The sequence below is a fragment of the Periophthalmus magnuspinnatus genome, chromosome 19, assembly GCF_009829125.3.
Source record: "Periophthalmus magnuspinnatus isolate fPerMag1 chromosome 19, fPerMag1.2.pri, whole genome shotgun sequence".
In the NCBI taxonomy this organism is placed as follows: domain Eukaryota; kingdom Metazoa; phylum Chordata; class Actinopteri; order Gobiiformes; family Gobiidae; genus Periophthalmus; species Periophthalmus magnuspinnatus.
In genome coordinates, this window is record NC_047144.1 from 14,108,113 (window position 1) to 14,126,571 (window position 18,459).

The 18,459-nt window shown below is 40.3% G+C and overlaps 1 protein-coding gene across 1 annotated transcript in view; it reads right to left on the reverse strand.

The window, feature by feature from the left end:
* Window positions 1-18,459, reverse strand: part of sdk2b (sidekick cell adhesion molecule 2b) — a 599,022-nt gene that overhangs the window by 131,801 nt on the left and 448,762 nt on the right. Inside the window, exon 5 of the mRNA XM_055229370.1 lies at window positions 4,744-4,877. Within this exon, the coding sequence (XP_055085345.1) occupies window positions 4,744-4,877 (134 nt within the window). The remainder of the gene's footprint in view (window positions 1-4,743; window positions 4,878-18,459) is intronic.

The window sequence follows — 18,459 nt, forward strand, 5'->3', positions numbered from 1 at the left end:
GAGAGGTGTCATATTGGTGATAAACTTGCGTTGATACGGCGGTCCCGTCTGGCCCCAGAGTGTGCCCATGGCTGCGTATGTCAGACACCGCTATGGGGGCTGTCACAACTCAATCTACACCCATCCCAGGCCATCTCTGTCACTGCACACAGGCCCGGGGCTAGGAAAACAAGTATGTAAACAGCGTAGGCTAGCATAGCGTATGGGTGATATTAGCAAGAGGTGTCATTGGCATAATAATGTTAGCAGTGGAGAGAGTTTAAAGCAGAAATGACAGGTTAGACTACTCATTTCACTAAATCAACATCACCGTATTTAAGATTTTACAAATGATCTTGGCCATTTATTTATTTATTTATTTATTCATTTATTTATTTATTCATTTATTTATTTATTCATTTATTTACTATTTTATATATTTATTATTTATTTTTATTTTTATTTACTAATTATTTATAAATTTTGTATTTATTTGTATTTATGTTTGTTTGTTTTTTTTTTCCAGGTTGGACAAGGGCCAACACCTACCTAAATTGTTTCGATTAGACAAATAATTATAAATACATGAAAATACCTTTATTTTGTTACTTGAAAGTTTAAACTGACGAGAAAAATGTGAAATGTTTTGAATTAATTTCTGTGGCACCAGTTGGAACAGCTGGGATATGCAAACAGGGGAGTTAACAGGAGGGAGAGCAGGAAGGAGTCTATTGTCCCGGGCCCCAGTGTTTAAGGAGCCCAGAACCCTCTTCCTGTGAATTTACATTAGAGGGAGGCCCATGTGAGGCGTCTTGCCCCAGGCCCCCAAATTTCTGCTGACGGGCCTGTACGCAAAGAACTGTTCTTATTCCTATGCTTAGTTTAAGAGCTAACCACTTTGCCACCGTTTTGTATAATGCATCTGATACTAGCGATACATTGCAGTATTGCTAGCCTATAATGTAAAACCATTATCGCCATTAGCATCCCGCAAGGACACTAAGGCTGTCCCATTGTTTGAGAATGTGTGAGTACATTTATAATAGTTATCTGTAAGATTCAGATAAACAATATGGTCCAGCAATTTCTTCAAGGTCCTTCTGATTTTGAGTGGGTTTATTAATTAAGTCGTCACCGGGGAAATCATTTATAAAAACCCAATCTTTTTTCAACATCTTCTTGCGGCCGAGTGAACTCTATACGAGGAAGAGAGCGTAGCGTGAGATGTTGACTTCCTTGTCCTTCACTCTTGTCGAGAAGCGGGCGCCAGGTATGCTCATGGGAAACGCAGCATTCGAGGCATCACCACGGGAACAGCTGCTCGAGCAGATACTGACAGATACACACATATTAAAGCCAAGCGTGCTCTGGCAACACTCATCTGTCATCTCAGTCTCTCCCTGCACCCAACACGTCAAGATGTTTGCAGTGAAGGAGTGGATGTAGGGACACCTCCTCTAATGATGGTTTAAGGTGCCTTTTATATACATCCTTTGGTGTTATTTTTAACTGCTCTTTAGGGCTGCAGTGACAAATGGAATCACTGTGACTTATATAAAACTGACAAAAAAAAAAAATTTAATTAAAAAAACTTGGTGTGCGTTTGAGTTCAGACATTAAACTATTCTACTGTCCATGTTTTATAGCAAAAACAGTGGCATTATTAACTCAAAATTGCAATTTTTTTCATACATAATACACTTAATTCATAAATATTCGTTATAAGCTTTGTTTTAGAGTAATAAAAATAATTAATTTTGCCTTTAATCTGGATAAAATGTATTCTAAAAATCTAAATTTGACCAATAGATTACTAGTTTTGTCCCAGACTCTGAAACAGTCTTCTTCTGGACATTAGAACAGCCTAATCTTTAACTATTTTTAAATCTTTGTTGAAAACTCATTTGTCTGCACTGGCTCTTAACACAAGCTGAGCGGGGCATTTGTATTGTATTGTTTTATTGTGTTTTTGCATGTTTTGTTTTATATTGCCTTTGTACAGCACTTTGGGCAGTGGATTTGAAATGTGCTTTATAAATAACTGCCTTACAACACCGTTCACTTATTTTCGTATATTGTGTTTTTGTAAAATTTTCTGAACTGTTCAGAATGCATTTAAAAGTGGTGCCGCTTTTAAAAAGACTTTATAAACAAACTTAACCAAGACCTTTACAACACAAATACTATTAAAACCTTGAAGAGATGACAACAAACAGAAAGCCACATTTGGACCTAATTTGCATTGGTTTTATTTCATCAGCTTTTGAGGTCAAAATATGTCTGCTGCATGTTGTTTGCTTTATCATCAGGAAGTGCGCATTAGCATACTAGTTCTATAAAGTGAGGGATAACAGGTTGAGAATACATTAAACTGCACTTAACATGTTTCTCAAAGCACATAAAGCATCGTTACTATGGCAATGGTTATGCCACAGTCGCCTTGGGACCATAGACTGTATATATAAAGGGACATAGCTAACCTGCTAGCTGCTGCATTACAAATAAGAAGTGAGTTTGGGTGCACTTCTGTTTACTTAGACTCTGGCTCCAATTCACTTTCCCCGAGGTCACTCCCGCTAGAGATATCAACAGGTTTGATTGACAGTGTGCGGGGGGCGGGAAGAAGGGGCATTACCTTCAACAGCCTCGCTCTGGATTGGATCTTTGGTTGTAATGATACTCGTGATACTCTGCTAGCCTCGATGAGCTTCATTTGACGCTGTGAGTGACGTCACGCTCGCTTAGTCCACTTCTTTACACAGTCTATGCTCGATGGCAGACTGACAGAAACGTGGATTTGATTCTACAACTGATTCAAACCATCCAAACACAATCTTAACACGGGTAGGTCTTTTGTATTCCTTGCTTTCTTGTCAAAAATACTGTTTACGACCATAACTTCCTTGGTTTAAAATAAGCCTCGGTTCGTACAATGCGACAATATCAATGCAGAACGTTCGATTTTGTGTGTAAATGTTATGCAAATCCACTGTATTATTACCTGGTACCTGCAGGGGGTCGGGCGTCCTGCTGAGTACCAGATTCTAACCCGAACTCCCATGTATAGTGTGTGTGCTATCCCGGACTACTACTAGCATAATCAGCTACGCCACTGTTCTTCCAATACGCCTTGGGCTATTTATGCTCCGTTGTCTTGTCTGCGGTAATATCTTCACCCATCTTCCTCCTCCTCCTCCTCCTCCTCCTCGCTCAGAGAACTCCAGTCTTGCATGTCATAAGATGCTAGCTGTCCGCTCTCTCCTTCCATTTCTCTGTATTGAGCGCGAGCCAGCTGAATTGGTTTGATTTGTGATGTTGCTTTTTTGCCATTGTTGTCAAGGCTAAAGACGCTGCTCTGAATATTAACAAGCACTTGGCAGCGGTAAAGTCCAGTCTCGCCTCTTCATCTCCAGACATTTTGAGTTTATTTTCAGAGCGTGAGGAAATATGTGTTCCTGACAGCAATGACAAAACATTGTGACGCTATAAAATTAATTGTGAAAGCTGTTTACTGTAGCGTGGGTGACCAGACCGGGAAGCACTCTTGAAATAAAACAGCACATAAACAAGCAATTTAAACTAACTTCTCGTGTTTTTATGGATTTGATGTTGAATAAATGGCCTGTGAATGTTTGCTTGACTTTAAACCTGTAGTGCGTCTTCTATCTACATTTCAAAGTTACCTGCTGTGTGAGGTTTTGAACTCTCAACGCGCCTACTGACTACTTTTAGCTTGCATTTAAAACCTGCATATGATAATGGTAACAGTGGCTCAGTTGGTAGAGCATTTGCCCACTGATCTGAAGGGTGAAGGTTTGAATCCTGCTCTTTTAAGGCACTCAAAGCGCTTTACATCAAGGAACACACACCGAGGTACAAAGACACTGGCTGCAAGGTGGGTTGAGCGTCTCGGCCAAGGACAGGAGGACAGCATTCATCTGTGGGAGCTGGAATTGCACCTCTAACCTGTCGGTAGGCCGATCTGACCGCTCAACCGGTGATGACCAGTTTACGTCACGAGCGGGATTCGAACGACTAACCTTTGGATCAGCGGACAAACACTCTATCAACAGAGCTACTGATGAATGCTGCCGTTGTGTCCTTCGGCAAGACACTTGGCCCATCTCGCCCATAGTTCCTTGATGTAGAGAGCTTTGAGTGCCTTAAAGGTGGAAAATCATTTACCATTTAGTACCAAATAAATACCATATTAACAAAGCTGGTATTCAAATAACCTCATATCTGACTTATATACTTCAAAACTGGGTTCAAGTTAATGACGTAACTTCGGGGTTAACCTTGGTTTAATGATACTACGATGTTGGATCACTTTTATCTGGCTACATCTCTATGGTAACATGCCCTGAACTCATAACCTGCACTGGACCAGCTGAAATTCCCGAATTAGTTAAGTAGATGGCTCTTTGACCAATCAGAGATGAGAACCCAGTTGCCATGGAAACGCAAATGCACTGATGTGTATTTATAACGAGGATATTTAAACATATTCATCTTATGCAAATTGTTCCATTGGATGTAGCCATTGTTTAATCAATGAATTACACTAATGTGAGATAGCATAAGATGTAAAGATGCTTTGTAGTGTCGCTTATCCAGAGGCGCATCATCCAGGAGCGATCTGTTACACTCAACGTTACACAGTATTAATAACGCTGATTAAACACAGGCAATGTCAAATATAAACCCATTGTTTTTGCCTTTTAAACGCACAAGTACACCTGTAAAACTACATGTTTCACTTACTCTCCACAGATAAGGTGATGGGCTGGCTGGTCTTGTTCTCTCCGTTCTTGTCGTTTACAGCTTGGACATAGTATCGTCCTGCGTCTGGAGCCACCGCAGACAGGATGACCAGTGTGTTGTCCAGAGTAATTGCACTGAAAAACAAAACACAAAACACCAGTTAGCTAGCTTAAAGGGCATGTGCTTTGAAAGCTTCTATTTGAGGAAAACAACCTTTACTCCACGCCACAATTTGACACAATTTTCCAGACACAATTTGAGAAAAAAAAGAGATGATAATACATATATATTTGTAAAGATGGATGGGATTTATGGATGAGAATCGAAAGGAAGCTAACAGCAGTATCATGTGGAAACAACTGCCCGTGACTATCCTTGTTGTTTGGTCACATTTTTATATAGCGCTTTTCCACTTTCTAGGCACTAAAAGTGCTTTACATCAAAAAATCACTCACCCATTCACACACACAATCATACACCAGTTTACACAGACACTAGGGGCAAGCTGGGTTAAGTGTCTTGCCCAAGGACACAAGGACAGCATTCATTTGTGAGAGTTGGAATCGCACTGCCAACCTGTGGGTAACTGGATCTGGCCACTCAACCAATGACGTTTATGTCGAAAATGGGATATGAACTGCCAAACTTCGGATCAGTGGACAAACACTCAACCAACTGAGCAACTGTCGCCCCCAGTAAGAAAAAAAAAACCTAACAGATAAACAAACAAAAACTTCAGATCTTCTTCAACTCGCTGTAATAATCTCAACTTTGAGATTATTTAGCCTCAAGAAATCTGGTGTTGTTTGAATAGTGCTGGCAAGAGTTCTCTCCTACGCAGCAGACAATCTGTGACCGCACACTGCCTTTGCTCTGTAGACGATAGCTGGAATCGCACCAACAACCTGTGGGTCACTGAATCCGGCCACTCAACCAACAATCTGGAACGGGATACAAAATACCAACCTTCAGATCAGTGGATGAATACTACCAACTGATCTACTGTCCAGTTCTTGAACCAGTTCTTCAAAATACAGGTAGAGTTTAACATTTTTTGACAGTTTAAACCTTCATTTAGCAAAATAAAATAAACAGTTATGGAATTACCTCAACCAGGAAGTAACAATCTAAACTAAAAACATAGAAACAAACTAAAAATCTTAAATATAATTATGTCATCTATGTTTCAGTGAAATAAAGGGTCTAACCTGTCACTTTAAAGTTATACGAGGTAATGTTAAGTGAATGCATTTCGTCTGTGGATTATGCCCAGGGAAACACACAATTACCAAATACTTCATGGGGCTTTGCCAAGATCAAAACGTTAATAGAAAAAATGATTCCACGTTCATCCTTTAAAGTATGACTTAATTAGCACTAAATAAGACTTGTTATACATCCATGCCTGATCCCGCGGCAGTCCTGAGCATTAAACATTTTAACATTTTAATTACACTCTTCAAGCAGCATTAGGTGTATCGATTTACAATGTGTAAACAATGTGCGAATGCTGAGAGTGGAGGGTAGACATATTGACAAGCTCCTCTGTTCACATAGCTCCTTATGGCCGAGGCTGAAATATGATAGCCTCGCATAATTACCCATCGCTTTTTAATTGGGTCTTTGTACCCCCGCTCCACATACTCCGCGGCGTTTTGGCAGCGAGCGCTTCTGGCAGGAAACAATAATGCCTTCCCTTGTTCGCAGCAAACAGGCGCTCGGCCATTTTTCAGCAGGCAATCCAGAGGAGATCATTTGTGTGGTGGATCGCAAGGCCGACTCAAATTAACCAATAATACACAAGCCGTAGAGACTCAAAGGGAACACTAGGAAGACAAGTAGAATTCAAACATCAGGGCTTTTGAGCTGTTAGTTGTATTTATATCTCTTGGGTTAAAAAAATCAGCCTACTGTACATAATAAAGCATCGGATTTATAAAGTGCTTTTTAGGACATTCAAAGATGCTTTACAGAGCATCAAAGCATCATTTATTCACTCCACTCTCAGTGCTGGTAACCTACTTTTGAAGCCACAGCTGCCCTGGGGCAGACTGAGGGAAGAGAGGCTGCCAATCTGTGCCTCTCTGGGCACTACTAACACATGCTACTTTCCTGCTAGGCAATGTGGGTGAAGTTCTTTGCCTAAGGACACAGCAACAGTTTTTGCCACTGGCGCCCCACTGTGGCACCTGATATTCCCAGTGGTCTCCCATCCAAGTACTAACCAGGCCCAGCGCAGCTTAGCTTCTGAGATCAGTCTTTGACAAACTGGTAGGGCAACATAATTTACATGATCTAGCTCATCAGAATACATAACCTACCTTCACCTCACTGAAGGCCTACATAGATGGTTTCAAAAGGCAGGGCATCTGGCTCTATCTTTGCAAATGTCACTTATAACCGAGCAGCTTTTAAAACAAGCGACTGATAATCTTGTCAATGTCAGTGTTGTTGTTTTTTTTACTAATAAACATGTAGGCAAACCTTTATTAAAACAATTATGTGCACGTTCATGTTATTTTTTTTATTTGGAAGAAACAAAATAAAAATCTTTCACCTTGTTTGGCAGTAATGCAAAATGCTTTCAATGAACGCTAAATTTAGTAACACAAGTGTACGCAGACACTGGGGGCGACGTGGGCTAAGTGTCTTGCCCAAGGACACAACGACAGTGTTAATCTGTGGGAGCTGGAATCAGTGGATTTGAGCAACTGTTGCTCCAGTATTTACCATCCAAACATCTCCACTGGTTTATTAGGCAAAACGAAAATTCTATGCTATGACGCCACAATCCTGAACTTTCTACTAAAGATTTATGCAAGAGTGGTGGACATTTCCTCAAACCATCTTTTTGCATTGATGACTGATGCTATCATATATTACAATCCATTTTGAATCGCCTTGAGATATAGTATGGATCTACTGCTGCTGCTGTCCCGTTGTCTCAATCAAACCTTCCTGTGGACTTCCCATGTCAATTTAGCAACCACTGAAGGAGAAAGGCCTCCTGCTGCCTGGTGTTACAGCGCCGACAATGTTTACAATCAATATTTTCCTATCATCTGAGCCGCTCTACAATCTGGAGGTAGATTGTCTGTTCCAGCTGAGTGCCCTGCTCCACTTATATTTCTCCTACAGTCTCATCACATCTACTGAAGCCTTCTATTGCTCAGCTTTATGTCGTATTTTTGTAACTTTTTGGTCAGATGTCCTGTCAAATGGAAGAAGTTTAGATCTTGGAATCGTCATGGAAATCAGATGTGCAAAATGTTCATAGAGATACATTAGCTTAAAGTGCTCATGTTACGCTATTTTCTGATCTTTGTTCTAATGTTGTTTCCTCATCACAAACAGACCTGGAGTTGTGTTTTGTTTCATTCACACAAACCCCGTATATTTAGGCTGAGTTCTTCTCTCAAACAGAAAACACTCTGTTGCACCTTGTGATGTCATCATGTGGTAGTACAGGAAGTGCTCCACTGTGTTTTTAAACTCCCTCCACCTTCACTAGAATCATTGGATGATTTCAGCCCTGGAATTGTCCATCTCTACTGCACTAAAGGTAAAAGGAAGGTGTTAACTTGAAAACTATCACTTCATGACATCACAAGGTGGAACAGAGCATTTTGAGTTTTGGAGATGTGGAGATGGGTAATATAGGATCTTTACACAATGTTAAAAAGTAAACAAAAGCCCAGTGGAACTCTGTAAACTACTGGGTCACAAATTGTACATACTACTATTGTTTCTAAATATCTTTGAATGAACACTAAATTACTTCAGTGTGCTAGAATATAGCATCTTAAAATCTCCCTTGGTTTGACGTTAGTTGTTTTTGTTGTTCATTCTATTTTATTTTTTTACTTTTTTATTAGGCCCAAGCACAAGGGGCTTCCAGTTTTATGAGACAGTTGAAGAGTAACTGAGTAATTTGCAACCTCTTCAAATTATTCTGAGCATGAATAAAAACTCATAAAAAAAAAAAAAACATTTCTAACCATAATTGTGAATACCCTGTCTATTACTGCATCAACACAACACAGTTTAACTCCATATCAATTAAAGATACAGTATGTAACTTTTTGGAGGTGCCATCATCACCTGTATGATTCCATGGAAAAAATTAAAACCATACTTTGGAACATTCTCAATAGATACATTTTATGCCATACTTTGAAAGATTATAGCCAGATAACCAACATTTCCATGGTAACAAGCAGAAACGAGGCTGTCCACCAGGGTAATTAAGAGTCAGGTTTGTGGAGATGCAAGCCCGTTCAGAATAAGAACACATGTTTTATGAGTTTTTTCAGCGCAAAAAACACAACCAAAATGGATAACTTTTATTTTAGTCTTTCTTTGTAGCTAAAAAAGTTACATAATATGTCTTTAAGTGATAATAACAGTGCTTAGACTTAGAATAGCCTTTCAAATAACATTATACATTTAAACTCCGTTCTACAGTGTGTGTTTAGTACTCCACTTCTCCCTGGGCTCATTAATGTGGTTTGACCTTCGTCTCTGTTGGTGGGAGATCTGAGTCCCTGCTGTTCCGTATCAAGGGTGCGAGTGTGTAAAGGAGAAAACGTAAGTAAAACCAATTTTAATAAGGATCTATAAAGCACACTCGCGGCCAAATTCACACATAGATGAAAGAAAACTTAAACCACAGGAACCAAGCCTACTCCCTATGCGGCACCATCTCACCGTTAGCTTTTAGCATGAACAGTACGATGACTTGTGAGACGCCTTTATGGATTGATTGATTTTTACATATCTGTGAGCTAACTGGTCTCCGGGCTCATTTGGGATTCCTGGCGTGGGGCTACGACCAAAAACAGACTTCCTAAAGGAGCTGGCAGGACTGAGTGGCTGTAGCTTATGATCTGCGGTAAATATTTAATACTAGCTCGCTGGATTGGTGACATCTTGGACACATGCCGATGAATTATGGATGCCTTCAGGGACGCGGGCCGGGCGGGAAGTGTCCAAAGCACTAAATGAATCCCAGGTGGTTTGCCAGGACACTTTCAGAAACGTGTTTGAAAATGCTCTTTACCTGTCCAAATGAAATGGAGATAAATGTGTCTTTTAGCATTGCTAGCTTGAAACCAGTAACCAGGACCACGATGACCTGTCAGCAGGTGCATTTGAATATATAAGAATTTGTTTGTTTTTTATTATTTAAAGGTGTACTATGTGACTTTCTTATGTAAGGCATAAGAAAGGACGTTTAAAGGTTCTTTTTAAGAGACCAGTGTGTTGTTTACACCTTGAAATACCTTCTGCGTCCTCCTTCAAAAGGGTCATGTGATGTCACGGTGATGTGTTTTGCAGCTGATTTACACAGATTTTGGGGCCACTTTTCTGTCTGCATTTTTAGGGGAACAGCGCCATCTGCAGTCCAACTTCTCCTTGACAGCATCCCAGGTCCGTGACAGTTGATAGGTCCCCTCGTCCCTGTTTACTGTCTGTGGACTGTGGACTTTACACTGTCACTGTAACATCATGTGACGAGAAGAAGGATGCATTCGAAACATGTCAAGGTATGTGTAAACAAAACACTGGGAATAATATTAGAAGACCAAAATGCAAAATTAACCTCTTTGAAGTAATAATAATGCAAAAAAATACACACATTATTCTTATATAGCACAATTCCATGCATTATTCTTTCACTCCGCACTTGGTGAGGGTGAGCTTCTACTGTAGCCATAACTGCCCTGGGACATATAGACACAAGTAAGGCTAACAACCTGCGCCATGAGCCTCAACCATCCCTAAAACTCATGCACAACATTCATACTAGACAATGTGGGTGAAGTGTCTTGCCTAAGGACACAACCAGGCTCAGCCCCGTGTAGCTTCAAATATCACACAAGATCAGGCTTTGACAAAGGAGGTTTGGCCACAGGCGATGGACACAAGCGTGTAACACCACCAGGCCAAGTTACAGGTCACATCTATGTGAAAAAGTGACCCCTCTAACAGTAACAAAGCCATATTTCACCAAACATATCTTGAAGCTGATGTATGACCAAATCAGGCAGGAGCAAACCACGTGTGTGCCCTATAGATGAATCCATTCACAACTTACCAATGTGCTAATTTTGCGATAAGAACTGAAAAGAAAGCCACACTGGATGAATAATCGTGACATTTTTGTCCTCACCAAGTGCTCCAATTAACTGACTCAGAGATGTGTGACGCAGTGTAACGAGCTTTAAAATGCCTCTAATAGCCAGCCATAAAAATACCTGAAATACCAGTATAAATAAATATTGCGACAACCCAACTTTGCGCAGTCTTGATTTGAAAGCTTGAGGTACTCGGGCTATGTTCGCTGATTTGAATGCGCTCTCCTGCTGCGCTCACTGCTCTTGGCTGGTAATCAAGACTGGGCCCATGGTGGGTCACATCTCAACTGTGCCATGGAGCCTAAGGGATCACACAGCACAGAACACCAGGGACGCATTTAAATTAAGCCAATTATGGGAAAACAACTTGGAATTTGTATCACTGGGACTGTGTTCAAATGAGTCATACACCCAGGGTTGGAAACAGTGGAGTTCCAGCATTTATGTGGGTTTGAGTTTCATATAAAGGTGGTCGTGGTCTACCAAAGAGTTGTGTTGACGTTCTGGGTCATTTAATATATTAATAAGCCAAGCAGTGGGAGTGTACTGGACAAGCGTAAGAAATAGCGTCAAGAAATACAGATTGGAACTATAAATCGGCATTTTAGTTAGAGCCAAAGGAAATACATTATGCAGAAAAGACTTAAAGGGCCAATATTACACTATTTTCTGATATTTGTTATAATGTTGTTTCCTCATCACAAACAGACCTGGAGTTGTGTTTTGTTTCATTCACACATGTTTAACGCAAAAACTCTGTATATTTAGGCTGAGTTCTTCTCTCAAACTTCTCTCAAAACACTCTGTTCCACCTTGTGATGTCATGTCGTAATACAGGAAGTGTTTTTAAACTTCATACAACTTTGCTAGAATCATTTGGATGATTTCAACCCTGGAAATGCCAATCTCTGCTAAACAAAAGGTAAAAAAGTAGCTGTTAATTTGAAAGCTACTGCTACGTGACATCACAAGGTGGTGCAGAAGTCAATATTAATAAAACAATAATTCTGTAGCACTTATATTATAATAGATATCCCTATGCAAGTATGTGTCAAGCAAGTTCAGTTTTCTGTTAGAGATACTAAAAAGTAAGATACTAAAAAAAAATAGTCAAGTAAAAGTAAAAGTATCACATGCAAAAAGCGACTTAAGTAAAAGTATTAAAGTACCCGTTTAAAAATGTACTTAAAGAGTTAAAGTAAAAGTATTTCACGGATATTTTAAGGTCTTACAAAGCTTCAAACGTAGTGATTTTGATAAAGATTTGTTCTGAATTTTGTTCAACAGAGACAATAGAATCAATATTTTGTTTAAGCTGTTTTTGTTTGTGTATTTTTGTATGTACAGTGGTCCTTCGCTATAACGCGGTTCACCTTGCGCGAGTTACTATTAATTAATTAAACTAGAGAGAAATGTGAGAAAATGTTAATGCCTGTCTGAGAAAAGTGTATAAAGTGTGAGGTGAGAGGTTTTATAGCTTTAAACATACATAATAAAAAAATAAAGCTGACTACTTCGTGGATTTCGCCTATTGCGGGTTATTTTTAGAGCGTAACCCCCGCGATAAACGAGGGACCACTGTATTTTTGTAAAAATCCTCAGGCTTTTCAGCAGTTTTAAAAAGTACAAATACTAGTTCCTTCCATTTTCAGGTCATCATTGTGGTTCTCTCTCGCGCTTGCACCCTCCCCTTCTCTCTCCTCATTGTCCTGGTTTTGACACGAGTCCATGTCGTACGTTTTTCTAGCAACGACTCCTTAGCACGTAGCCGTCCTGATGTGCGGATTTATCAACCCACAGAGCCGCGAACTTAGTCAGATCAGATATGTACCAGCACGCCTCCTTTCTATCTGATTTTTATGTCTGTGTGTTTCTGTTTTAGTCCAAACCAATTTCCTTTCCCCATTATTATTCCCCCAAAGATGTCGCGGTCCACTAGAGAGCCTGGCGGGCCGGACAGCTGTTCAGAAGAAGAGTCTTGGCCAACAGTGCGTTTCATAGACAACTCCAGAAGGAAAACAACATCACCATCATATGCAATTACTCTCTCTTGGATCGATTTATTTATGTCGAGATCCAGGGCTGGTTTTAATGACTGCCAGGCTCATAATGATTTCGTTGCACTTTTATTCAATAATGATAAGAAGGATTGACATATGAGGGGGGTGGTGCTGTTTTTAAAATTTCATTTGCCCACTAGCTGTTTCGTTCATCTGGTATAATACAGTTGTCACTTTAAAAATGAATTGTAGCTGTTGTCCAATTCCATTTCCATTGTGAACTATGGTGGTAATTTTATAAGACACCTTGCTGATGTTAAGACATAATTCAATTAAAAAAATACTTGTTTTTTGGATTTACCAGGGGGCGTTTTTGATAAAAGTTACACAGAAAGGGGCATTTTTAAAGCAACTAGGTATGGGACGATGCACAAGAACATCGCCTATCGTCATAACAAGGATAGACAAACATTGTTTTCATTTTCGTGAGAATCGCCAACAAAGATAATCTGCATTATATTCCCAGAATGTGCAGGACAAACCTACTGCTTATTGACAGGACTTTTGGCTTTTATGGGATTGGAATCATATGGATCCGTTCATTTCAAAGAGCCGTTCCAAAGACTGGCTCTTTTACAATTTATTTATATGACAGGAGCCAACGTGACAACTTATTTAACTACAAACTATCAGAAAGAAAAATGACCAGTGCTCAGATGTGTTTAAAATGGTTCAAACTGAGAGTGGGAGTGTGTTTAACATCTGGAATTATGAATAATCTAAATTAAACGTTGTGTAAGGTACAATTTTAATGATGCCATGTTTTTTTTATGCACAAATCTCTCAGTTGTTTCGCCTGCACTGCTTCTGTGCTGATTCTTGTGTCAGTTCAGTGTTAATCAGAATAAAAATGCACACAATTAGAAAGAAAAAGATTCAACTCTTTGAAAAAATGTGATGCGGTTCCAGCCTTTCACGTTGAGGAACCGTTCAAAAGAGACGACCTGTTCATGAAACTCACATCACTGCTAATTCTCCATGATGATTTCTTCTAGCTTGTTATTTTCACTTACAGCAAAGCACATATGGAGCTAGCATAATTTAGCCTGAAAGACATAACTCCGCTCCAGTCTACTTACGCTTCCCCAGAGCAATTTTAACCATTATCGTGACATAATGGTTAACTGCAGTTGTTTTGGCCATGATAATCGTGATACCAAATTTCGATATAGTCCCACGCCTAAAAGCAACACTGTAACTTTGTGTTTTTATGTTCTCTTCTAGCTTGTTGTTGTTATAGCAAAGCACATATGGAGCGATCATAAATTCAGCCTGGAAGACCTAACTCCGCACCATAAGTTTACCTGCTCACCTCCTCCTATTACTCCTCCCCGCTCCTCCTCTTCGTCCAACCAGTGTCCAGTCTGCCCTATTTGTACCCCCATCGCAGACGCATGGCCACTTCAGTTTGTGCCCCTCAGCACCCAATCATCTCATTGCTCCCTTAACTCGCCGCCTCTAGCGTCCAGATCCCAGAAGACATCTCCTAAATGCCATCTAGCTTGCCACGCCCTTCATCATCAATGTCTTCTGTTTGGGTTTGAGCACCAAAGGAAACTCATTCAGTAAAGCTAGCTATACTTTTCTTTCATTTGAGTCTTTCCAGGTTGAAATAACAGTTGTTTAAACCTGAAACCTGATATTAAAATTATAATGATTCATATCCATAACATTTTTAAACTTAATTGTGACATAATCATTAATCACAATTATTTTGACCATGATATTCGTGACGCCAAATTTCGATATCGTCCCATGCCTAAAAGCAACACTGTGCAACTTTGAGGAGGTGGTACGTCACTTGCAGGATTCCATGGAGATAGAAATGGAAAACGTGCTACGGAAAAATATTTTAGTACATCAAGTCATGTTTCACGCTAGATATTGGCTGTATTTGTGACTTCAGCCTGTTATAACAAGATAAGGGTTCATAATTCTATTATCTCTTGAGATTGAAATCAAATTAGCTCAAGATTCAGTCGATGTCATGCACTGTCATATTCCAACTGGCTACAAGAAACTAATTATTCCATCCAATGTGATTAAGAAAACACAATGTCAGACATATTCACTCGAGTTACGTAAGCTAGGACAAACAAAGTCTAAGCTAGCGCATTTAAACGTGCCGTAGACTGTATAAAGAAGGGGGCTAAGTGAGTGTGACGTCACCCATAGCGTTCGGCTCCAATCAAATGAAACTCATCGAGGCTAGAGCAGTTATAGGGGACAATTTAGGGTGAAGTTCCATATTTGGAATTCCGACTGTGAGTATCATAGCAACCAAAGAGCCAATCTGACGTAAGGCTGTTGAAGAAAACGTCCCTTCCTGCCCACACCGCTGGTTTAGCAGGAAGTGGGTGCTTAACAATGCTGTCAATCAAACCTGTTGCTAACGCTAGCGGGAGAGACCTTGGGGGACCTTAGGGCGCCTGATTTGTCTGTTATTAATGTTCGTATCTTGATTTATGGACACAATCACGAAATAAAACCACCAGGATCATGTACGATATGAACATTTTAAGACCAAAATGACGAGCCTGACAGCAGCAGTTACAGAGAGAGGGGCGACAGTTTTTCAATAGAAAGTGAATTGGAGTGAGATTCAATGGAGCTGGAAGGGCGCCCATGCTCAATTCCTACTTAGAACACGGCGGCTAGCATGTTAGCTCTGTCCATTTATATATATAGTCTATGGAACATGCAGGACCAATGTTTTCTGCACCACACAACAGCAAACTTGTCCAAAACATTTTTTTTTTTTTTTTTTTTGCTACTACATTCAGACAAATAGGTGTGTTTCAATCTTGTTTGGACTACACAAAATCACATCTCAGATTTCCATTCTCTTCTCCAGTCCTGCCTCAAAATGCCAGACTGAGGAGCATGGGGAGTGTTTTGGACAGTGTCGACCCTTCTCCATTGGCCGAGAAGGGGTCTGACCTCGCTCGGCTGACCTCACACCTCCATTACATGCAGACAAATGGCCCCTGTGAGACAGCGCTCCTGTCCGGGACCCCCCCCTGAGAGGCAGAGGGACAGGTCGCAGGGGGCAGGAGGCTCACATGACTGCCAGTGAGTAACAGAGTCCACACTGAGGCCAGGCTGGAGATGGGGCTTTCTAATGTGGTTTAGTCCAATGAACAGTAAGTTCTGGTTTAGTCCTGGTTTGGTTCTGGTTTAGTCCTGGTTTGGTCCTGGTTTAATCTTTTCTTAATTCTGGTTTAGTCCTGGTTTAGTCCTGGTTTAGTTCTATTTTAGTGCTGGTTTATTCCTGTTTGAGCCTTGGTTTAGTCCTAGTTTGGTCCCTGTTTAGTCTCGGTCTACTCCTGGTTTAGTCCTGGTTTAGTCCTGGTCTAGCCCTGGTCTAGCCCTGGTCTAGCCCTGGTCTAGCCCTGGTCTAGTCCTGCTTTGGTCCTGGTTTAGTCTCGGTCTAGTCCTGGTTTAGTCCTGGATTAATCCTGGATTAGTCCTGGTCTAGTCCTGGTCTAGTCCTGGTCTAGTCCTGGTCTAGTCCTGGTTTAGTCCTAGTTTAATCCGGGTTAAATCCTGGTTTGGTCCTGATTTAATCCTTGTTTAGTATAATGTACAACAAATCCTAGTTTGGTCCTGGTTTAATTCTGGTTTAGTCCTGGTTTAATCCTTGTTTAAATCTGGTTTAATCATATTTTGGTCCTGGTTTAACCCTGTGTTAATCCTGGTTTAGTCCTGGTTTAGTCCAACTTTTTAAACCTATTTTGTCTCTGAGTTTAAATTTAGCTCTGGATTATTTGAATGTTATTTCAGTCATTGTTGTTTACAGTGATAGTTTAGACCTGATTTAACTATTTTATACCTGGTTAAATCCTCTTTTTTGTAAATACAAAGCTAAAATGGCAACTTTTTACCAGCCATTATAAAGTAGACGTGCTCCAAGTTCACTACGATAACTAGCCAATATCATGGACATATGTAATATATGAAAAAGTAGCTCTATGAGAGACTAGCGTTTGCATCATGATAGTTGCTAGTATTACCATGTTGAGACTCATCAAGGGAATCGTTAGGATATTATAGGAATGTATAAGATAAGTGAGGATCTGACCAGAACTGAAGAAGCGGTTTGGATGAGCAGCGAAACGTCTTCACTCCTACAAGATTTGTCCAGTTGACAGATTTAACTTCATTTTTTGCTGTGGATCAGACCTGGATGACTGAGGGTTTACACAGACATAAGCGAGGAATAATTCTAACCACTGAAAAGCATTTAAAATTAAAATAGTTTTGTTTTTAACATTTTGAGGCCATAAAAATCAGACACAGCTGCTTGTAATTGTGATGTGCATTACTTCATTACGTGGATATATAGTGAAAGTATATATAGTGAGATACAGGGGAAGGCTCGGTCTATTTCCTGGGCGTCTTGACTAATGGGGAGTCTGTAGGACACTGACAGGAGCCCAGCGTCAGAGACAGGGGACATTAATTGATCAGTCTGTGTGTCAGATCACTATGGGAACTGCGCCGGACGTGTCACTCCTGTCCTCCCACCCAGTCCAGAGGGTCAAGCTAGTGCATGTACTGTCTTCAGCTGTATTTCAACTACAAGCATGTATTTTCAGACAGATAAATCAGAATCCCATACGTCAATGGACAGAGAGAAGGACAAAAAAAATGGTAAAATGGCCAATGGTCAGACTCACACATTCACACACACATCCATACAACAGTGTACACAGACATTACAAGACAAGGGAAGGGGGATTATGTGTCTTGCCCAAGGACACAACAACAGCATTCATCTGTGGGAGTTGGAATCGCACCGTCAACCTGTGGGTCAGTGGATCAGACCGCTCTAACAAAGATATTTTATGTCAAGAGCGGGATTTGAACCGCCAACCTTCGGATCAGAGGTTAAAAAAAGTTGTACAACATCGTAAGCCAATGAAAAGTATAGTTTTGTTTTCATTTTACAGAGTGACCACAATCAAGTAATGTTATTTTCTCTGTCAGATGCCCTTCCTGATATAACCAACAATGTATCAGTTGGAATAGGTAATGTGAGTTAAGTGTTTTGCCCAAGAACACAACAATAGTAGACACTTGGCCATATTAGGGCGGGCACTTTTAAGTTTGTAGCAGGTTGCTAATTTAATTCCTCCTCTGACCAACAATCTACTTTGACTAGAACAGGTAATTGAGTCAAGTATCTTGCCCAAGAACACAACAACAGTAGACACTTGGTCAGAGGAGGAATTAAACTTGCAACCTGCAGTAAACTAAAGTGCACTGCTTTTCTGGGGAAGGGTCCACCACCTGCTTCTCTCCACAAACATGTTGCTGTTTTGCCAGTAATTTTCAACAGTATGGTACTGACTGTATCTATATCCACAGGGACAAACAGATAGCACCACCAGGCCAAGGTACAGGTCAGATCTGTGGAGAGGCGACCCTGCTCATAACAAGAATGCATATTTTCCAAGGTGTTATTGAGTTACAAAACCACTCATAATGTTATCTCATCAAAAACAGACTTGGAGTTG